The sequence below is a fragment of the Ochotona princeps genome, chromosome 10 (genome assembly GCF_030435755.1).
Source record: "Ochotona princeps isolate mOchPri1 chromosome 10, mOchPri1.hap1, whole genome shotgun sequence".
NCBI classification, from domain to species: domain Eukaryota; kingdom Metazoa; phylum Chordata; class Mammalia; order Lagomorpha; family Ochotonidae; genus Ochotona; species Ochotona princeps.
This window is the reverse complement of record NC_080841.1, coordinates 6975665-6998857: the sequence shown is the minus strand read 5'-3', so window position 1 is coordinate 6998857 and position 23193 is coordinate 6975665. Positions and strand designations below refer to the sequence as shown.

At 48.6% G+C, this 23193-nt stretch overlaps 1 protein-coding gene and 1 non-coding gene across 4 annotated transcripts in view; both read left to right on the top strand.

The window, feature by feature from the left end:
• Nucleotides 1–1844: 1844 nt before the first annotated feature.
• UCHL5 (ubiquitin C-terminal hydrolase L5) overlaps nt 1845–23193 on the top strand; it is a 33888-nt gene continuing 12539 nt past the window's right edge. The window contains exons 1-8 of one of the 3 annotated variants that reach the window (XM_004578807.3): nt 1845–2047; nt 8373–8436; nt 11535–11640; nt 17697–17822; nt 17905–17966; nt 18038–18168; nt 21406–21469; nt 23028–23130. In XM_004578807.3, coding sequence (XP_004578864.1) covers nt 1972–2047; nt 8373–8436; nt 11535–11640; nt 17697–17822; nt 17905–17966; nt 18038–18168; nt 21406–21469; nt 23028–23130 — 732 coding nt within the window. In that variant the 5' untranslated portion in view covers nt 1845–1971. The remainder of the gene's footprint in view (nt 2048–8372; nt 8437–11534; nt 11641–17696; nt 17823–17904; nt 17967–18037; nt 18169–21405; nt 21470–23027; nt 23131–23193) is intronic. The other 2 variants (XM_004578806.3, XM_058668957.1) reach the window with 2 other exon arrangements.
• Nucleotides 4039–4171, top strand: LOC118759185 (small nucleolar RNA U109). Its single transcript, XR_004996030.1, has one exon. It is a non-coding gene; the product is annotated as a small nucleolar RNA U109 (small nucleolar RNA).

Sequence of the window (23193 nt, the reverse complement as noted above, 5' to 3'; positions counted from 1 at the left end):
CCTCCTTGTTGGGCTGTGTCTCATCAACTGGCTCCTGTCTTCTACCTGGGAACAAACTTCTTTGGTCAAACTTCTGTGGGCTAGGTGCAGTAGCCTAGCAGTTAAAGTCCTCGCCTTGCAGGCACCGGGATCCCTTTTGGGCACCGGTTCTAATCCCGGCAGCCCTGCTTCCCATCCAGCTCCCTGCCTGTGGCCTGGGAAAGCAGTGGAGGACGGCTCAAAGCCTTGGGACTCTGCACCTGTGTGGGAGACCTAGAGGAACTTCCTGGCTCCTGGCTTCGGAGTGGCTCAGCTCCAGCCGTTGCAGCCACTTGGGGAGTGAACCAGTGGATGGAAGATCTTTTTCTCTGCCTCTTCTCCTCTCTGTATATCTGACTTTCCAATAAAAATTAAATAAATCTTAAAGAAAAAAAAAAGAAAGAAATGCTAACACCACGTTTACTTCCAGGGTGTTCAAAGATTAAATTCTGCATGGTGTTTCTACCATAGCTGTCCAAGTTCAGTATCAAATTTTAGTTCTGATGTTTCTATGTAGCACAGAAAACAATTCTTTCCACAGATCTGATTATACCACAGAGAGCTTTTGTGTTGTCATAAAGCGTTCATGGTATGTTTGATGAGGAAATAAGGTTAGAACCCTGTGCTTCTCACTTTGCCAATGAAATATCTCCAAGAAAATGAACACCAGGGCTGTGTTAATGCGGGCAGCGGGCTCGGCCTTTGGCGCTAGGCCTGCATTCCACAGGGACACCGGGTCATCCCACCTGCTCCACTTCCAATCTAGTCGCCTGCTTAAGCACCCGGGAAAGCAGATCTACGGGCCGGGACCCTGCCCCCAAGTGCGAGGCTGGGACCCAACTTCATGCTGTTGGCTTCTCCTGGCTGTAGCCATCCGGGGGAGTGAAGCAAATTCTGCCTTATGAATATTTTGAACACAGAAAACGCTACCCCCAGCTTGGCGGCTGGAAGAAACTCGATGCCTCAAAGGAAACAAAGGGGTGGTCTCAGGTGCAGCAGCAGGCCGCGGGACGGAAGCGGGGCGGCCCAGGGCTCTCAGGCCACACCCGGCTCCAGCAAAAAAACTCATTTCAGAGCAACATTCCATCATGCGCTCAGGCCGTCTGTAAGAGGCCAGCCGGTGTGCCCTGTGCCTCCACACAGCGCTGCCCAGGGCAGGGCACTGGTCCCTGAGAGGGAGGCGAGCAGTCGCACCTGCGTCTTCTCTAGGGTGTTTTCCCCCTCTGAAGGGCAACAAAGACGCTTCTTGCAGGCGCAGCTTTTCAAACACCCTTGGTTCCGCTGTCCGTCGGGGCCTGCAGCCCGAGGCCGGCAGCTCGCAGCCCCCGAGTCTGCACACACTTCTCCTGCCCGGCCGCCCTCCCGACGACCGCGGGCCGCAGCTCCGGGCGCCCTCCTCTCCCTCTCCATCCCTGCAGGACGCATCTACCTGGCGCCGTCCCACAGCGGAGCTTGCCCCGCAAGCCTGGAATGCGGGGGACACGCCTGGCCGCGCAGACACCGCGGGAGCAGACGAGCGGGCCGGCGGACGGTGGGCCTCCCGGATCCCGGCGTCCGCCCAGGCCCGCCCAGGCCCACCCGGGCCCCTCACCTCCGACCGGCCGCCGGCCGAGCCTCCGCAGCCGCAGCCCCGGGACCGCCGAGCAGCCACGGCCTGCAGCAGCTCCCGCTCTCCGCACCCCGCCCCTCGGCGCAGGCCCCGCCCCGGAAGTCCCCGCGCCCCAGCCCCGCCCCTTCCGCGTCCAGGAGCGGGCGGGCCCAGCGTCTCGCTGTCGGCCGGCTGGCTAGAGCGTCATCCCGCGCCGCGGCGCGCTGCAGGAGACGCGGCGCGGAGGCTGTCGGGAAGTAGGCGGGGTGACGTGGGTCTGAGCGGCGCGGCGGCGGGCTGGCGAGGCGTCGGGCTGGTGGCGGCTGGACTTGAGGGGATCCGGGCGGCTGTGTGCGGCTGCGGCCATGACGGGCAACGCCGGGGAGTGGTGCCTCATGGAGAGCGACCCCGGGGTCTTCACGGAGCTCATCAAAGGGTTCGGTGAGCAGCAGACGGCCCCGGGCCGGAGGTCGAGGCCCCGGGCCGGGGGTCGAGGCCCCAGGGATCAGGGTTCGTGGCCCGGCTGGGGTTCGAGGCCCTGGGGATCGGGGTTCGGGGCCCGGCTGGGGTTCGGGGCCCGGGCTGCCGGTCGAGGCCCAGGGGATCGGGGTTCGAGGCCGGGGCTGGGGGTCGAGGCCCCGGGCCAGTGGTCGAGGCCCCGGCTGGGTGTGCGGTGGCTGGCCGCGGCCACTGCAGTGGGGGCGGCTGGGGGTGCCTGGAGCCCAGGGCGGAGGCGGACGGGCGCTCGAGGGCAGGACTCGCCTGTGGTGTGGTCAGGTGCAGTGCGCAGGCCGGCGCCCTGGCTGCATGGGCGGCCCAGGTGCGGCCACCGGGCCGTCGTGGGACATGCACTCGGGCAGTAGAACCGGCCGCCTCTGGCCTCCGGTGTCCCCATGGCTATCCCCACGGCCTGCCGTCCTGACCCGCACGGGTGGTTTGTCTTATCCTCGTCTTACTCCAAGCTTCCTTATTGGACAGGGAGTTTGCGTTTTTCTCTAATTCTTTTAACTATCATTGTTGTAGTTTTCTTTTTTAGAGGATTGACTTATTTTTATCTGCAGAAAGATCTTCCATCCACTGTTTCACTCCCCAAATGGCCACAACAGCTGGGGCTGAGCTGATCCGAAGCCTGGAGCCCCTCCGGGACTCCCACGCAGGTGCAGGGTCCCAAGGCTTTGGGCCGCCCTTGACTGCTTTCCCAGGCCACAGGCAAGGAGCCGGATGGGAAGCAGGGCTGCCGGGATTAGAACCGGCGTCCACATGGGATCCCAGTGCCTGTAGACAGAGGATTAGCCCTCTGGCCCCCTAGCTGTGAAGTGCAAACTTGTACTTGGCCTGCTGCAGACACTGGCGCCTCCAGTGGGCTTTGTCGAGTTGTTTCTGGGTGACAGCTTCCTGTGTGTGGACACGCTGGCAGACGGCACGCAGTGATGGCTGAAGGACCCAGTCCTTGTGCCCCTGTAGGGGACGCCTGTTCAGTGCCCAGTCACTGCAGACAGTTGGATGCAGGACACTGTGGTACTTGTTCCCCTGTCTCTGGAATGTTACTTTAAAAACTCCATAGAGGGCCTGGCGCGGTGGCCCAGTGGCTGAAGTCCTGCCGTTTTACGCGCCGGGATCCCATGTAGGCACTGGTTCTGATCCCGGCGGCCCTACTTCAGCTCCCTGCTTGTGGCCTGGGAAAGCAGTGGAGGGCGGCCCAAAGCCTTGGGACCCTGCACCCATGTGGGAGACCTAGAAGAGGCTCCTGGCTCCTGGATTTCGACTGGCTCAGCTCCAGCTGTTGCAGCTGCTTGGGGAGTGAATCAGAAGATGGAAGATCTTCCTCTCTGTCTCTTCTCCTCTCTGCATATCCACTTTTCCAATATAAATAAATAAATAAATCCTCCATAGAACTTGAGATAGCATTTTATCGTCATTTGCATGTTGTCTACAAGGCTAAGTATCTGGACTGTAACTGATTGGGTCTGTGTTACCCGCTGTATCTCGCACATGCTGGTGAAAGTCATACGTCTGTAATGCAGCTTAACCATGACTGCTGCTCTGAAGGACTGACAGGCTCTGCTGTGGGATGTTCACAGTTCAGCACAGACAGACCAGGTTGGAAGGACACCAGTCAAGGGCACAGGTGGAAGGGGACGGTAGTAGTGCAGGAAACTGCCTGCCAAGTGACGGCAGCACACAGGAGCGTGCTGGAGCACTGCTTGGATTTGAGGTGGATGCAATCAGCCGCCATAGTGTGTGCCATCTTGCACACTTTGCATTGCTCTTGATGGGCAGTGATATTCAAGTGTTGCCTGTGTTGCAGGGAGGGGATTGGAGGGAGTGGTGGTGACCTCACACGGTCCAAGTCTGAGGTGGCTGACCGTCTGGACATGATGGGATGCAGAGTGGAACAGGTGGACTCTAGTGTGCAGTGTTTAAAGCAGCCGTTGCATGTGGAAGTTCCTTCTCCTCACTCCTTGTGGAGGAGGAATGCATCCGTTACATGCTACATTAGCAGGAGTTCTCAGGGCTGCCGGCCTGCCAGGAGAGGCTGGGCAGTAGTATATTGCTCCAACACAAGAAAAAAAATTAGCGGGCCTGCTGATCCATGAGACGGGAGGAAAAGAGATGCCAAGGACGGATGAAGTGCAGTACAGTGTAGTGAAAGTGCAAGCTCGATGTACACGAACATTGGTTGTTCTGGACACACACTGAGTTAGAGGTGTTTCCGGGTTTGAAACCTCAGCTGTTGGCAATACTGGACTGGATAAGTTCCGTTAGTTCATTAATAGCCGTTGCTTCAATATCCAGGAAGCTTGGAATTAAAAATGACTTGAAGTGATAGAAAATAATGAATGTTGTTTTTGTTAAAAAATTATTTTTATTTGAAAAGCAGAATTAGAGACATGGGGGAAGAGCCAGAGAGCGGTCTTCCTTCCACTGGTTCGCTCCCCCACATGATTGCAGTGTCCAAAACTGAGCTGATGCCAGGCCAGGCACCAGGAGCTTCGTTGCGGTCAGCCAAGTGCATGCAGGGGCCCTAGGATTTGAACCATCCTCACTGCTTTCCCAGGCCTTAAGTAGGGAGCCAGACTGGAAGCCTAGTAGCTGGAACTCAAACCAGTGTCCATATGGGATGACAGTGCGGCGGGCAGAGGCTTAGCGTGCTATGCTGTGTACTGTGCTTTAATGAATGTTCTAAACATACATGCTACACTAGGAAATACTTGTGAAAAACAAAGCAGGAGTTATTAATGGATTTTTATTTTTTAAAAAAGAACCTCGCAGAGCATCTGATGATGGTTTGATGGTGGTTATAAACCACCATGAGATGCTTCAAATGCAAATCATTTCATCAAGTTCCATTTTTTAATTTAATTTAAGGATTTTAAAAAGCGTTTGGGAGCAGATTCTTTCAAAGGTAAAGTGTTTGATTGTTTTGTGAATGCTATTGTAAATTCATTTTAAGAGTCCAGGGTTGGATGAGTGAATATACAAGTACAGATTTTGGTGGACTATGAAAACAGAAATGTTTGCGTCATCCAGAAAGCGACAGGGCAGAGCTGCGCTCTAGCGGGTCTGTGGCATGACGTGAAGCACACTGTGGCCTGGCGATGCAGTGAGCGCTGTGCGGGCGAGGCTGTGGCGTGCTTGGACGTCTGTCCCCTGCCAGAGTGCCTGCGTTTCACTGCTGGCCCCAGCTTCCTGGTGCTGGATGCTGGGAGGCAGCAGTGAGGCCCGAGTGATGGGGCGCTGCCGCCCACGTGGGAGCGCAGCCCAGCACCGTGGAGCAGGCCAGCGGATGGCAGCTGTCTCCTAAGTAAATAATGAAGTAAATGCTTGAAAGTTAGAAGCTGTGAACTTGCTTCTAGTCAAGATGGAGTAATGGGGACTTGATTTACTTTTCTTGCAACAGACCAATGATCCCAGCTTTCATTTTCAGAAACTGGAAGATGAAAAAGTACATTGAGCCTAAGACAAACTGCTAAAATCAAGTAATAGAGGTTAGAATGGAAATTAATAAGATTAAAAGAAAGCAGAGAAAACCAGTGTAAAAGCTCTTTTCTTTGAGAACAGTAAAACTTGGCAAACATTTGGCAAACTGATTAGAAAAGAGAAGACGAGATCCCATATGGGCGCCGGTTCTAATCCCAGCGGCCCTGCTTGTGGCCTGGGAAAACAGTTGAGGATAGCACAAAGCCTTGGTACCCTGCACCCATGCAGGAGACCCGGAAGAAGCTCCTGGTTCCCGGCTTTGGATCAGCGCAGCTTTGGCCCTTGGGGCCACTTGGGGAGTAAACCATTGGACAGAAGATCTTCCTCTCTGTCTCTCCTCCTCTCTGCATATCTGACTTTGCAATAAAAATAAATAAATCTTAAAAAAGTAAAGAGGAGACACAATTCAACGTAGGAATGAGAGATAAGACATAGTAACTGTAGATTTTGCAGCTATTAAAAGCATAATAAAGGGATAATATGGACACTTGTAGGCCAATGCTCAAATTCCTTAAAGATTGTGATTATCAAAGTGCTCTCCAACAGATTAACCCATATGGCTCTTTATTTATTTAAAAAAAATTGAGCTTGTGGTTTTAAATCCTCCCATCAAGAAACTAGCGACGATGGCCTTACTGGTAAATTCTGTCAAATATGTGAGGAATAAATAATAATCAATTCTATACAGATACTTTCCCAAAATGTTAGGAATATTGCCCAGTGTGAGGGCCAGTGTTACCCTGAGGCCAAAACCAAAGACAGTGAGAAAGCTGTGGCCCCATATGTATCACCCACATAGATAGAAAACTCTACAAAATGTTCACCTGTGCCTCAGTAAAAGGACGATGTATCATGGCTAAGAGGAGTTCAGCCTTGGTTTAAGTCACGTTGTAATAAACTCAAAAACCGGTTGGCAGATTGTTACAGCTGTTAAGAATGGTGACATGTCAGGGCTGTCCTGCTGCCAGCTCCCAGGTAGGCCCGTCATCCTGTGGGTGCTGTCTGCCAGCTCCCTGGTAGGCCTGTCAGCCTGTGGGTGCTGTCTGCCGGCGCCCAGGTAGGCCCGTCAGCCTGTGGTTGCTGTCTGCCAGTCTGTCGGCCTGTGGGTGCTGTCTGCTAGCCTGTCAGCCTGTGGGTGCTGTCTGCCAGCTCCCAGGTAGGCCTGTCAGCCTGTGAGTGCTGTCTGCCAGCTCCTGAGGACCGTGTGACTCACAGCAGGCAGCAGGGGACTTACCACTCAATGGATGCCCTCTGACTGTGAGTGGGCAGCGCTGCAGGTGGCCCCGGGGGCATGCCACAGGGCAGCATGCTGGGAGGCAGGAGCTTCAAGAGCTGCAGACTTAGGAAGGGGCTGCTGACCAACCTCTGCCGTTGTGGGCACGGCTTTGTCATCCTGGACCCAGCGGACATCTTCTCTCCGTCCTGGAGAGAGATCCTGTTGGATTTTCCCAATCTCTTTACAGTTGGAACATTCTTGAACAGATGATCCTGAGGAAAGAGTAATTTTTCTCCCCAGGCTTGTGGAAGCAGGAGAGCCCTCAACAGTATCCACAGATCACACAGATGAAAGGATGGGAGTGGCAGGATTGGTAACAGTTTCTGTTGCCTTTATGTTAGAATGTCATTTTGCTTTTTTTTCCATGTGTTGACCTGTCCTCTTGGCTAAAGGTATTAATCCGGGCAGGGCGGGGTGTACAGGGCTCTGCATGAGGTGGCATGAAGACACAAGTGCGAAGTAAGGAGGTCCTTTGTGTCAACTCTGACCTCCAGGAGTTAGGGCATCCCTGAATGGCTGTGGGACCGAAGGGATGTTTCCTGGACATGAAGGTCTGTTAGGACTGTTCCTAAGATGCCTTTTACCTTATCTTGGAGAAGGAGTCAAGTTTCTGTTTGACTTTCCTGCACGGAGTAGAAACACAAATTTGGGGATGCACAGGCCGCCTCTGGAAGCAAGGGGACTCGCCCCGTGGAGGTGGAGCGGTTCAGATGCAGTGTCTAACTTAGGGCTGCAGTTGGTGCTTGGCTTCTGAGAGGCTAGGGTCTGCCCACCTGTCTCTTGTGTTTGTTCACATCACTGGCAGATGGCTTGTGTGTCAGGAATGACCGAGAGAGGGTATTCTTTGCGGATGTTGGGAAAGCTGAGGCCTCCCTGCTCCTCCTGGTGGGCTGCTCTGTGAGGCTAGGACGTGTGAAAAAGGCCTGAAGGCAGCGCCCCTAGTGGCTGCTGAAGGCACTGGTAACAGCCTGAGAGCTGTTGGGGAAGAGTCCAAATATATTTTCAGGAAGTTACTTTTGTATACTTTTAGAATAGGATGATGTTATAGACCCACCAGTATAATTATGATTATCATGTTTAGGGCCCCGTTCAGTTACCCATGGTGGTTTTTCTGGCCAGCACAGATCATCTCCCCTGTGGAATGGCTTAGGACCACTCGTGCCGTTTGTATGTAATTTCTGCATGCTGAGCTCTGGGTTGCATGTGCTGCCTCCTATACGTTGTGAGTTTAAATATTGTGATGCTTGTTCAGTAATTCTGTGCTTGCTAGGGTCCATGCTTTTCACAAAAGATTTTTGATAAATGCCAGTGTTTTGTTAACCTGTTGAAAGCTTTCCCTCTTCCCAACTCCTTATTTGGCATGTATAGATCACGTGATTCCGTGTTCAGCCTTTGTTTACCTTGTGTCCTTAGGCCAGAACCTTACTGCATTGTAGTAGTTTTCATTTAGTTTTATTTAATGGTAGAGGAAAATACGATTCATTTTCTGAAGAAAATCATTTATTTCAGGTTGCCGAGGAGCCCAAGTAGAAGAAATATGGAGTTTAGAGCCTGAGAGTTTTGAGAAATTAAAGTAAGTACAATTTCAGTTACATTTAAAAGTGTCTGGGTGCCAGCATGGCCGTGCAGCTTCTGCCACGGGGCTCCGGTTCGTTTCCCGGCTGCTCCATCTGAGCTCCAGCTGCCTGCTGATCGCCTGGGAGAAGCAATGCAAGGTGGACCAAGTGCTTTGGGCCTGTCACCCCCGTGGGAGACCCGGAGGAAGCTTCTGGGCTGATGGGGCCATTGGCAGCAGAGGACAGCCCAGTGCTTGGGTCCCTGCATCCACACGGGAGGTCCAGAAGAAGCCCCTGGCTCCTGGCTTTGACCTGCCCCAGCCTTGACCATTGTAGTCATTTGGGGCATGAACCAGTGAATGAAAATTCATCTGACAGTCTCTCGTCCCTCCCTCTGTAACTCTTTCTACTTAGCAAATCTTTTAACTAGAAGAGGCTCAGTGAGGTGGTTCCTATCAGAGCTGGTGTTGTAGCACAGTGTGTGAAGATGCTGCCTGCAACACTGGCAGCCATAGGGGCATTGGTTCAAGTTTCAGCTGTTCCACTTCTGAACCAGCTCCCTGATAATGTGCCTAGGAAACAGCCAAGGTTGGGTCAAGTGCTTGTGTCTCCACCACCCACTTGGGAGACCAGGGTGGAGTTCCTGGCTCCTGACTTCAGCCTGTACCAGTCTTGGTTCTTGTGTGACCACTTGTGGAGTAAACCAGCAGCTGGAAGATTTCTCCATTTTCTCTCTCTGTAACTCTTTCAGACACTTAAGTGTATCGTTAAAGAATGAAAAAGAACACGGAAAGAAAGAGAGGAGATTGTTATAAAAACAACAACACAGGGGCCAGGGCGAGTTTTTGCTGCTGTGTGCAGTAGGAGTGCGGCCCAGCGGCTTCCCAGGCGGCAGTGTGCCAGTGCACAGATGAGCTCCAGACTCCCAGCCGTGGGCATCATCACTTCAGCTCGTGTCTGTTGCCTTCTTAATGTTAGAACATGCTCCAGATGTTAAAAAAGATGTATTGACTTACTTGAAAGGAGGGGAAATACAGAGAGGCCGGAGAGAGAGAAAGGGATGTTCTGTGGGCTGGTTTATTTCCCAGAAGGCAGCAACACCCGGGAAGCCAGGGGCCAGGAGCCCAGCGCAGGGCTCCCCTGTGGGTGGCAGGGCCCAGCCGCTCAGCCCGAGTCTGCAGTAGCATGGAGCTGCACCAGAAGAGCAACCAGGATGCGGACCAGCACCGTGAGGTGCGTGTGAAGTGATGCAGGCAGGGGCGTCCCGGCAGTGTCACAGGCTGGCCCCTGTTCCTTGTACTTATCTTATTCATTCATAAGAAACTTTCGTGAAAAACCAGCCAGTCAGTACTCTGGCTGTGCTAGTAGGGACAGGTTTGAATCCTTTGCAAACTATTTATCTGTGAGCCTCAAGTCTTGTTCATAAAATGGGAATATGTCTCTCACAGGATTGAAAAGAAACAAAAAGAACTTAAAGGATTTAATGTTTTCAGCCTAAGATGATCTAAAATAGAGATTCAATAACTAAAATAATTACCATTTATGAGTTAGCTATAGGGACTAGTGCCTTGGTATAGTAGGCCAGGCTTTTGCCTACTGCACCAGCATCCCACACGAGCACTGGTTCAAGTCCTGGCGCCTCCAGTTCTGCTCCCTGTTTGTTTTTTTTTTTTGTCCTGGGGAAGCAGTGGAGGATGACTGATATCCTTGGGCCTCTACACCCATGTGGGAAACCCAGAGAGGGCTCCTGGCTCCCCAGTTGGCTCAGCTCAGCCGTTGCGGTCATCTGGGGAGTGACCCAGGGGTTGAGATGCCTCTGTTTCTCCCTGTGTTCTCCGTGACTCTGGCTTAACAGTTAAATAGATAAATGATTTTGTAAAAGTCTATTTCAAACTCTTTTTTTAGGACTTTGTTTGTTTGAAAGGGAGAGTTCCAGGGAGACACATTAGCAGGGAGCCAGACTGGAATTAGAGCAGCCTGGACTTGAATTGGCGCCATGTGTGAGGCTGCCATGCAGAGCGCAGCTTGCGCTGCTGGCCCACAGCCTTTTCTTCCTGCAGCCTCCACCCGTGCTCTTGGCCTCGCATCTGCAAGTGAGACAGGGTGTTTCTGGATGGTAGAGTTCTTGGGTTCTGGGAATGTGGACAGAGAAAGGCTCTTAAAGGGAAAATTGGGACTTGAGGCGGTGGTTACAGTAAGAAGGAAATGGCTTGCTACGTCCTGCGTCCTTCTGCACCAAAGAGCAGTCACCTTAGACAGAACAAGAGGTCAGTTAAAGGCGCTGTCTGCACTGTGCTGATTTTTAAGGTTTATTTATTTGAAAGGCAGAGTTAGAGATGTTCATCTGCGAGCTCCGTTCCCAGTGCCCGTAATCCTGCCCGGGGCCAGGCTGAAGGCAGGAACCAGGCGCTTCTTCTGGGTCTCCCTGTGTGAGTGCAGGGCTGCAAGCACATGGTCCGTCCTCTGCTGCCTTCCCAGCACGTTTGCAGGGAGCTGGATCAGAAGCAGAGCAGCTGGGTCTCAGCCCGGCACGCCTGCGGAATGCCGGCTGTGTAGGCAGTGGTTTTCCCCGCTACACCGCCGTGTAGGTAGGAAGGGTTTTGTCGGGTGCATGGCAGTTGTGGAAGGTAGACTGGGGGGGACCGATGGGCAGATTGCATGTCTGGTGCACAATGTTTTATTTTTTGCGAATGTGAATGACTCCGTGATGTGTGAAGATTGCACAGGAATCCACTAATTATATGAAAGGGACTCCCTGTATTTAGCAGCACCTTCTGTCAGCCACTTGCCGTCCGCACACTGTGCAACTGAACGTAGGGTTCACACCACGCTGCTGGTTCTGCTGCGGTTGTTTTCTGTGAGGTGATAGAAGTAGAAATGCATAGTTGGCAGATTTGAAAATCAATTTTTCATTGTAATTCTGTTGTAATGGGTGTTATTTTTTAGTTTTATTATCATGGAAGTCAACATTCTAGTGACTGAGTGGCAGCAGTGAACTTAGCAAATTTATATTAATATTTGTATTATACTTAGTAAAGTATCACCTATGATTAATTAGTGATGTGTTACAAAAGAAGCAGGAGTTGGTGTCACTTGCTTGTATTTTATTTTACAGGCCAGTTCATGGGTTAATTTTTCTGTTCAAGTGGCAGCCGGGAGAGGAACCAGCAGGCTCTGTGGTTCAGGACTCCAGACTGGACACAATATTTTTTGCCAAGCAGGTACGGTCCTTGATGCCCCGCAGAGGCCTCGGAGCGGCGTGGCTCTGTTGGGCTGTGTGCCTCTAGGGAGCAGGACTGTGAGCTTTCTTGTCTGGGAACCCATTTCCCCTCTTAAAGAAATATTGTGACCTACAAAAATATTTTGTTTATGGGATCATCATTCAGTGTTATACTATATCAGACTTAAACATTTGAAAAATCTATTAATTATTTAAAAAATGAACTTGTTACATGTTAATATGAATACTGTTCTTAAATGAAAACAACGAACTATTTGTTTTCACACCCCTTTTTCGTGCCTGACTTCCTGGCTTCCTGCTGGCTCGTGCTGTGTGCTTCCTCGGGGTGTCTGCTTGTGTCTGTGGTGTGTTAGATGTACCTGGAGAACAGCCAGCCCTGAGGTGTGTGTGATGGTGGGAGTGGGAATGGCCCTCCCGGCTGTTACTCTCTGACACTGTTGTTGAAACTCAGAAGCTACGGCTGTTCTGAAGATTCAGGACAGTTAGACGTTTGTAGTTTGTTGTGTTAAAATTCCTGGGGTTATCTTGCTCTTCAGATGAATTTCGTGTACCTGTGTCATTTTGTACCGTCGGACATTGCCTGTTGGGAATTCACTGGATTGTGCATTTTCTTCATTTATTGACACATTTGATATGGCTTGGCATTAACTAATCATATTGACTAATATCAAATCTTCACTATCAGAAAAGTCACTAAATATCACACATTTTAAGCTGACAGTGGTAGACATTTCCTCAAATTCTAATTTTCACTCAAAGTTCAGTGTTGTCTGGTGACGACAGATCCCATCAGGTGTCTTCCTTGAAGGCCTGGGCTCATGTCACTCTTTCTCAAGAAACTGCCAAATATCCTTGTCTGAAAACCATACGGTTTGATTTTTCTTTCAAGTAAGAATGCCACCAATAAAAGCTGCCATCTCGGCCCACAGTTCAAGCAACATTTGAATTTCTGTTACTCTAGCACAAATAGCTTATTTAATAATTAGTATTCAAATACCTATGCTAACATCATGATGTTTTCAACAGTTATGATTTTAGAACCATAGTTGTCATGATGTTGCTGTTTGGCGCATGATGGAAGCCGTCTGGAGCTGGCTGGCTCTGAGTCCCATCTGCTTCTGAGCTGCCCTGCTGCTGATGTGCACCCTGGGAGCAGGGCATGGTTCCGGTCCATGGGCCGGACCTGCACTGACCTCCAGGCTCCTGGCTGGGCTGGACGTTTGGGGAGTGAAGCGGCCGATGGCAGCTCTGGCTGTTACTCTGCCTTGAGGGGGAAAAACAGACATGGGTGGGCTGGGGGTTGAATAGTTTCAGTAGTTCTTCAAGTTGTTTATCCCCTTGCTAAAAAACGCTTTTATTATTTCTTTAACATGTTTGGGAATATATGCTCATTATACCAGATTCAAGCATTGTGGAATGCATGAAGTAGAAGATGCTTCTTGTCCTCACTCCAGAGAGAAACAGTTTCTATCTTCACACACTTTTGTGTGTGATGTTTCTTGGTATTTGTTTCTTCTACACTAAATTCTAAACCTAAGAATCAAGGCTTTTGTTTCTTGTCTGTTTTCTCCTGCATCAATGTCCAATAAATGCAGACTGACCTGTTCCTCTCTAAGGTGGTTATTACAAATTGTGTTGCAAGTCACCAAGTTCAGGATGCTGGTGGTATCTAATTGTAAAGATGATGTTTAATTTTCTTTCTTTTTTTTTTTTAAAGATTTATTTATTTCATTACAAAGTCAGATATACAGAGAGGAGGAGAGACAGAGAGGAAGATCTTCCATCCGATGATTCACTCCCCAAGTGAGCCACAACGGCCAGTGCGCGCCGATCCGAAGCCGGGAACCTGGAACCTCTTCCGGGTCTCCCACGCGGGTGCAGGGTCCCAATGCATTGGGCCGTCCTCAACTGCTTTCCCAGGCCACAGGCAGGGAGCTGGATGGGAAGTGGAGCTGCCGGGATTAGAACCGGTGCCCATATGGGATCCCGGGGCGTTCAAGGCGAGGATTTTAGCTGCTAGGCCACGCCGCCAGGCCCGATGATACCATTTTTGATATAGGCTTATGGTAAATGTTTTTGTTAGACTGGTGTCAGTAAATTGCAAATAATATCCTTGGTTACTGTATGCCTCCTAGGAGCCTATTATAGGAGTGTTATGGTAAATGGTGCGTGAATATATGATCCTTGGTTGTAGGTCTCAGGAACAGATGACTCTTGTCTTGGAGTAGTTTCAGAATTTGAAAAATTAAAAGCATGTTTACTTGTGATAACGTTACATAGTTTAAAGGAATGTGTATTTACACATGGCAGGGCTTTCTGTTTAGAGAGGTCACACTGGCTGCCTGGTGCTGAGCATATGTTCTGTTGGGAGGGCATGTGTCTGGTCATATGTTCTGTTGGGAGGGCATGTGTCTGGTCGTATGTTCTGTTCGGAGGATGAGTGTGTGAACATATGTTCTGTTGGGAAGACATGTGTGTGGTCATGCATTCTGTTGGGAGGGTGCGTGTCTGGTCATGTTCTGTTGGGAGGGCATTTGTCTGATCATATGTTCTGTTTGGTATGATGCGTGTCTGATTATATGTTCTGTTTGGTAGCATGTGTGTATATGTTATTGATTTATAAAATACTGAGCAAGATTGTGCTCCACTATTTGCAATTTGTGTGTAAATGTTCAGGAATGATACTTAGACTGCTTCTCTGCAAAACGTAGTCATCTTGTTTCTGATTTGCTGCTGAAAACATGAAGGTGTGGTTTACCTGGGTAAGGCTCTGATACAGTGATACTAGGCTTGCCTGATTCTGATCTGTTCAGTCGTTCTAGAAAGAGAGCTACGGTGTGTCAGTACTGTGCTTGGTACTTGGAGAAAAGAAAGCCGTCATGAGTCCCGCCCTCGGCCGTGCCTAGGGTGTAATGCAGAGCAGTGTTTGTCAGCTCAAGGCAAAACACCACATCCCGTGAAGTGAGAGTGTTCCAGGTCGGGGGCTAATCCGACAGACCCCCACCCTTGGAGCGTGAGTTGTAGTCGGTGGTCCCTGTGGTGGTCTGTTCTTCCGATAGCAGTGACAGGTTCTGTACTTCACCAGGAAGATGTGCAGGCTTCATCAAAAGTAGTTACATTCATGGTTATGGTTTATTGCAGTACAAGAATATAGATTAAAATTGGCCAAGAGAAGGGAAATGGTGCACACAGAATCGGGCAAGTTCCATTCACAGAACCTCCAGGGGTTTTGTTGTTTTATCCATTTGCGTCACCACGGTGCTCGCTTTCCTGGCAGCACTGTGTGGTGATATGCAGACTTGCGGTTCTGAGAGGCCCAACCGATTCTTTGTGCTCAGTTTTGATTGGGCTTCTCTGCCATGGACTTGGCTGGCTGTCCACGTGTCTCGTCTCAGTCACCTGTAGGAAGTGGAGTGCTAGTGTTGATCCTAACCCCTACCTAAGTCAGACTAAAATTGCAGTGAGTTTGTGGGACAAGTCTCCCAGGCAAGGATGCTTTCTCAGGTAAGATTCTTTCTGAGGCCTGGGAGATTGCTTTCTAAGAGCTGAGGGTAATGGCCAGACTTCTGTTTGGGGAAGGGTGAGTACACAAGGAACTTGACCTTGTCAGGTGAATTAAGTGATTGATGAGGTGAAATCCAAGGTTAAGCAGGTGTTAACTAGGAGACAGAGATTGAGGTTATTCTGGATTAAGAACAGCTTTGTAGCAAAAGCAAGTAAAAGATACTAGAAGACCTTTGTAACCAGGGCATGGGAGCCCGGACAATGTGTCAGTCAGGCTTAGGTGCAGTTAGGTTTATGAAAAAAAGGGCGGGGGATTATGAAAAATAGTGTTTTTTTTAATATTGTACCATTCACTGCAGATTTTATTTATTTATTTATTTCAGTTTTTTGCTTTCTGTGTTTTTCTTTATTATTGTTTGCCGGAGTCCAGCTCCAGCCGAGGTTCGGAGCTCGGGAAGGGTGCGTGGATGAGGCGTGAAGAGAGAAAGAAAAGAGACGGACCACCAGATTCCTTGATCGTAGTGGACCCAGCGAGAAAGCTGTCCGCTTTATTTATACAGAAGCAGTACAAAGTTTTTTCTTAGGGGCATATTAACATAGCTTCAGGGGGGCACAATTTACAACTTCTTGAGAAATGATTGAGGAAGGATTCCACATTCCTTGCTTATCTTGGCTTGCCAGTCTTCATCTGCTCTCCTCAGGTCTGGGCTATAACCTAGGCGCCATCTGCATCAACCAGACCCCTATCTTGTATGAGTTAAAAGGACTGGGGCCTTGTTCTATGGGGATCAGGATTATTGACATTAGTTGGCCATAGGTCTGTAAGCTCACAGTTTGTTAACCAAACAAGTAAAGCAAGGGTAAAAACGGCGGAAAGAATTGCAGTTAGCAATGAGCTAAGTTACTCTATTTAAGTTTCAACTCTACAATGGATGAGTGAGTGTTTCCAAAGACAATTCTACAAATTGTTTCAGTATTAGGCAAGGCATTATCCATTCCAACGTTGCAACCAAGAGTTTTTCAGTAGACAACACATCTTATGCAGTAATACACTCCTAATACAATTCTTGTTCTACAACTTATCTATCACTAAATGGGAGAAATACATCAAGAGAGAAAAAACATGAAGATCTAAAACAAAAAGTTATAAACATTACACTCCTCTACAACTGCAGGCTCTACAACTTCATAAGTGATCAAACAATAATCAAAAATATCTCTTTATGATGTTAGTGAAATCACCCTGTATTTCCTCTAGCTAAAAATGTATGAAAACAACTAAAACAGCTACATTTTCTATATTCTAAAGAATTGCAAGGACAGGCTAACCTTTAAGACCACAATAACTATATTTTTTGCCTTAGCAGGATAGGCTTCAGGGTTACAGTAGCTATATTCTTCGTCATATCAGTATGGCCTTTAGGGTCACAGTAACTATATTCTTTGTCATAGCAGAATGACCTTTAGGGTCACAGTAACAGGATAACTTTTAGGGTTCCTCTTATCAAGCCATTCCCCAGAAAGCATGATAAATATCTGGGCCAGATTTTATGGCAATGGGTAAACAGCACAGACTTAATTATACTCCTGTGTGTAGTTAAAGGCCCACTCACCAGGACATCCTCAGTAACATTAACTCTTAAGCTCATGTTGGTTGTAAAAGCCATCTCACAGGGGCAGACAATGCCTCAATAGATTACATAGTGGGGTGGTTGAGAGTCCATGCGAGGGGGAGTGAAAACTGCGCCAAGGTGGTCAGAGATGAATCCACTTAGCCCTGCTAAGCAGCTGGTAGCTCCCCGGGCCCTGCCAGTCAGGGAGCTGTTCTCTTCACACCTTCGTGTTATACACACCTACTGCATGGCCTCCATCAATTGTTATTTTATTTTGATAATCTTTACATTAGGACACAAAGGGTCAAGGACTACAGGAAAGTGGGTATGATCATCATTTCCAACTTCTCTCTCTCTCTCTCTCTCTCTCTTTTCCTCTGTATCTGAGGTAAAGGGGGGAGATAAAGGGAGAAGTCCCAGCCATCCCAGAGTCCCCCCTGTGGGGTGTGCTCCTAGGGCACTGCTCAAGTGGTTTGTGAGGTTGTAGGCTACTTCATGGCCCGAGGTGACCATTCTGTCTCAGTTCCAACTTCCAGGCAATAGTACAACACCCCTCTACGTCCTTTGCCTTTAAGTATATTTTTGAATTTGCCTGTTACGTGCTTATTTGCCTTTGGCAGCAAAGGTAACTAGGAACATTTTCATCTTTCCACATGGTAAGGAGCCCAGATGAAATGTGTGGACTGAAATCCGGTGTGAGAAGATGTGTCTGAGGTTGCATTCACTGACATAACGTGTTTCTAGAAATCTGAATTCCAGAAAAGTCTCGCGAATTCCTGAAGACAGACGAAAGTAGAATTAAATGTGTTTAGTATGTTTATGCTAACTTGGAGACTGTTAATTCCTATTTTGGAGGTCATTACCACCAGTAAACGGCTGCTTTTTTTTGAATTGGCACCGCCTCTGCTCTCCTCTCCAGGTGATCAATAATGCCTGTGCTACACAAGCCATAGTGAGTGTGTTGCTCAACTGCTCCCATCAGGATGTCCACTTAGGAGAGACGCTGTCCGAGTTCAAAGAATTTTCACAGAGTTTTGATGCTGCTGTAAGTACAGTCCTTTCCCTAACGCAAGGCACGACTGCTTTTGATGGTACTTGTTTTGACGACTATTTTCATGTTGTCTCAGATGAAAGGCTTGGCCCTGAGTAATTCGGACGTGATCCGGCAAGTCCACAACAGCTTTGCCAGGTAAACAGGCTGCTTGTTGGATGCACGCCACTTCTCTCTGCTCCTTGATTCTCACCGTTTTCTCTCTTTAGACAGCAGATGTTTGAATTTGATGCAAAGACGTCAGCCAAAGAAGAAGATGCATTTCACTTTGTCAGCTACGTTCCCGTCAATGGACGGCTGTATGAGTTGGATGGGTTAAGAGAAGGACCGATTGATTTAGGTAATGTAAATCCTGGCGTTTCACTGTTGACAAGGGAGAAGTGACAGACATTCGCCAGAGCCTCAGTACTGCTGAAAGTGTGCAGGTGAAAGTGACTACGAGTCAGTGTGAGATCAAAGTCTTAGGGTCTTCAGTGCTTATGAAATTAAAATATGCAAAGAGTGTATTGATTTAAGGCCTTAAGAGAAAATAAACACATAGATCACATTATTTTTCAGTTAACTTTTAAAAGCTGCTGTTTGTGAGTTGATGGTATAACAGTTAGGGCAGCCCTTGGCTGCCTACATTCCTTTATGGACTGCCGCTGCAGCTGATCGCAGCTTCCTGCTGAACTGCGCACTGGGAGGCCCTGGGTGTCGCTTGGGTCCTCAGGGCCTTGTCACCATGGAGTCGCTCGCGTTGTTAGGGCCCTGTCACCATGGAGTTGCTCGGGTCCTCAGGGCCCTGTCACCATGGAGTCGCTCGCGTTGTTAGGGCCCTGTCACCATGGAGTCGCTCGCGTTGTTAGGGCCCTGTCACCCATGGAGTCGCTCGTGTCGTTAGGACCCTGTCACCCATGGAGTCGCTCGCGTTGTTAGGGCCCTGTCACCCATGGAGTCGCTCGCGTTGTTAGGGCCCTGTCACCCATGGAGTTGCTCGGGTCCTCAGGGCCCTGTCACCATGGAGTCGCTCGCGTTGTTAGGGCCCTGTCACCATGGAGTCGCTCGTGTCATTAGGACCCTGTTACCCATGGAGTCGCTCGCGTTGTTAGGGCCCTGTTGCCCATGGGGAACGCCAGCTCCTGGCTTCAGCTTGGTCCGGCTCAGCTCTTGCAGGCAAGGGGGGGAGTGAATCAGCAGTCTGTCTCTGTCTCTCTCTCTCGGATATAAAAATGAAACAAGTGAGGAACAACAAGCATTTCTTACACTATTTTCATTTGGATTGAATTACTTTAATTCATTGTTTATCAGCTTCTTTTTTCGAAGTTTTAATTTATATAGTGCAATCGTATGCTATCCTTTATGTCAAAGAATAGATTTATACTGAACCCACCCTCTCGTTGTCCTGGAGCAAATGTAATCAGATTGTGATGTTAGGGTGTTGTCTGTGATTCTGAAACAATAGGCCAGCAAGAGTTCTGACTCCTTATTTTGACCTTACTACATTTTCTTATTTGTTTTTTAAAATTAAGTTTGAAGTTCAATAAAAGTTTAGTTGACTCCAATGTTTTGTGCTGTCTATAAAATTATATACTTCTGGAATTTAAAAAAAAACCGTATTGATTTTGTTTGTACTGTGTGATCATGGGCCGTGTATAGAACTCATAGTTGGCGCACATTTACATGCTATCGTGCTTCAAAATATTTATTTTCCAATTCTGTGGAAGCTCTTTTTCCTTATTTTTTAAAAAATATTTATTTTTATTGGAAAGCCAGATATACAGAGAAGAGGAAAGACAGAGAGGAAGATCTTCCGTCCGATGATTCACTCCCCAAGTGAGCACAACGGCTGGTGCGCGCCAATCCGATGCCAGAAACCAGGAACCTCCTCCAGGTCTCCCACGCTGGTGCAGGGTCCCAATGCTTTGGGCCGTCCTTGACTGCTTTCCCAGGCCACAAGCAGGGAGCTGGATGGAAAAATGGAGCTGCCGGGATTAGAACCGGCGCCCACATGGGATCCTGGCATGTTCAAAGTGAGGACTTTAGCCTCTAGGCCACACCACTGGGCCCTAATTTTGTTTTTAAATATTTTTATTGGAAAGGCGGAAAGACAGGAAGATCTTCCATCCGATGGTTCACTCCCCAAGTGACTGCAACGGCTGGAGCTGAGCCAGACAGAAGCAAGGAGCCTCTTCCAGGTCTCCCATGCGGGCGCAGGGTCCCAAAGCCTTGGGCCATTCTCGACTGCTTTCCCAGGCCACAAGCAGGGAGCTGGATGGGAACTGGGGCCGCCGGGATTAGAACCGGTATCCATATGGGATCCCGGCGCGTGCAAGGCGAGGACTTTAGCTGCTACGCTATCATGCCGGGCCCTGTTTTTCCTTAATTAGCATTCTCGGTTGGCTTCTGTCTACTCAGTCATTCTTTGTTCATTGGAACCATCAAATGACAGAAGTTAAATGATCAGGCAGAACTGCTAGTTTTACTGTAAAGCTGGTGTCCACGTTACACTTTCAGATGAAAAAAAGCAAGGATTAAGATAACTTAATAAAATTGGTTTGCATTATAGTGGATTTGCATTTTTATTTTATTACTCTGCTTTTATTCAGACAAATCACAGAATCCTCATGGTCACTATCATGTGGGTTGGCTTTTCTTTTTTTTTTTTTTAAAGATTTATTTATTTTCATCACAAAGTCAGATATACAGAGAGGAGGAGAGACAGAGAGGAAGATCTTCCATCTGATGTTTCACTCCCCAAGTGAGCCGCAACGGGCCGGTGCGCGCCGATCCGAAGCCGGGAACCAGGAACCTCTTCCGGGTCTCCCATGTGGGTGCAGGGTCCCAAAGCATTGGGCCATCCTCAACTGCTTTCCCAGGCTACAGGCAGGGAGCTGGATGGGAAGTGGAGCTGCCGGGATTAGAGGCGGCGCCCATATGGGATCCCGGGGCGTTCAAGGCGAGGACTTTAGCCGCTAGGCCACGCCACCGGGCCCATGGGTTGGCTTTTCATTAGTCTTATTTTTTTAAAAGATTTATTTATTTATTATTGGAAAGTCAGATTTACAGAGATGAGACAGATCTTCCATCTGCTGGTTCACTCCCCAAATGGTCTCAACAGCTGGAGCTGAGCCAATCTGAAACCAGGAGCCAGGAGCCTTCTCCGAGTCTTCCACGTGGGTGCAGGGTCCCAAGGCTTTGGGCCACCTTCTGCTTTCCCAGGCCACAAGCAGTGAGCTGGATGGGAAGTGGAGCAGTCAGAGTTAGACCCAGTGCCCAGATGGAATCCCGGTGCTGCGAGGCGAGGACTTCAGCAACTAGGCCACCACGCTGGGCCTTAGTCTGACTTTTGTCATCTCCAAGGTGAAGAGTGTGTTAACTGTTTACTACTTAGGCTTGTAAATGGCAATGCAAATCATGATGATTCCACCTCATAGTTACATAGGAAATAAGAATTAAAGTTTAGCACAGTTATTTTAGAAATAGTTTTACTGTCCTATTTGCAGGAATATTTTTTTAAAAAGTATTTTAGGTCACGCTTTTGAAATAATGTTAACCTTTTTTATTTATGTTTAACTATCTTTAAATTCCTTTTTAGGTGCATGCAATCAAGATGACTGGATCAGTGCAGTAAGACCAGTCATAGAAAAAAGGATACAAAAGTAAATATTTCAGCTCATCTCACTGCCTGACGTTCTGGCTTTAAAGCATGCTTGGTTTACTTGTAACCTTGCTCCTTGTGTGTGTGTGGTCCACCTGCTTGTGGAGTGCTTGCTGCAGTCCGGAAGCCTCTGCCTTTTGCAGAGCAGTGTGGCGGCCTGGCCTCAGCGCGCCTGCGCGTTGGCCTCAGCGACTCTGCAGTGTTCGTGTGGTTACCTGGTTGGGCCTGGCCTCAGCGCGCCTGCGCGTTGGCCTCACTCAGCAGTCACGCAGTGTTCCTGTGGTTACCTGGTTGCTAGTTTTGCTTTGGGGATTTAGGCAGTCTCCTAGGTGTCCATGATCCGTGTTTCTATCTTTTTGTGTTTTCAGCTAACCTGCATAATTTTGTATTTGAAGTGAGTTTTCTGTAGGCAGCACAGTGTGGTTCATCTTGAATCAACTGCTGATGTTTGTCTTTTACTTGGTATATTTAAATCATTTATATTAACTGTAATGTTCTATGAAATTACATGTAAATTAGATACAGTAATTATTTTTTGTTAGTCTGCGTACTCTTTTTATTTTTTCTGTTTTTTCCCCCTTTTTGTGAAATATTCCAACATAGAATCTTAGGTTTACCTGAAAAAAAATTTAAGATTTATTTATTTTGCTTGAGTTATGGAAAGGCAGAGAAAAGGAGGAAGCCCTTCCGTGCACTGATTTGAGTCCGCAGTGGCTAGAGCTGGGCTGGGCTGAGGCCGGAGCCGGGCGCTCTTACCCGCGCTGCCTCGGTCCTGTGTGCCTGGCTTTCATTGCTGCCTGAGGTGAAAACGAAGTTTCTGGATATTCAGGCAGAGGTGGGAATTGCAGCTTCCGCCAGGGCTTCCCCTGAGGGCTGCGGCAACGCCAGGGCGTTGACCCTGCTGCCCACGTGGCCCTGTGCGGAGGCTGAGGAGCCATCTTTGCTGCTCGAGGCTGTGACACCCTGGTTGTGACACTCGCTGTTTGCTGCTCTGGTGGTCCTGACCTCCTGGGCAGGGAGGCAGCGTGTCTGCTGACTGCTTAGTGTGTTCAGGCTTCCTGTTTGTGAGACCTCCCCCGTCTGGTTTGACTAGGAGGCTGATTACCATTGGTTTTGGCCTGTGTGTGTGCTGACCTTCTGGCCGCCTGGCTTCCACACCTGCTGCTCTGGGGTCTGGGGGCGGAAGGTGAGCCCAGCGTCACCACCATGCCTGTGCTACGGCCTGTCAGAGGTTACAATAAGTATAATTACGTCAGATGCCACTGTAATTATCCATCAAATGTGGCTTCTTAGTTTAATTGCTGATATATTGATGAAAATATTATTTTATTTTTTAAATTATTTCTAATGTTTCAAATGGCACTTGGCATTACTTTAAAAACATTAAAAAAATTTTGTGATTTGTGAAACCCAGCTCTTTTTTTTGTCATCAGTTCTACTTTTGGTAGGTTCATAGATCAGTTTTGTTTATCCAGATAATCAAGAGGTAAGCAATTAGATTAATAGTGGTGATTTTATGATTTGTATTTTATTATAAACTTTAAAATATCTTTTACTAGGTACAGTGAAGGCGAAATTCGATTTAACTTGATGGCCATTGTGTCTGACAGAAAAATGATATATGAACAGAAGATAGCAGAGTTACAGAGACAACTTGCAGAGGTTTGTGGCCATTGGTTTTTTTAAAGACATTTATTTTATTGGAAAGGCAGATCTATAGAGAGA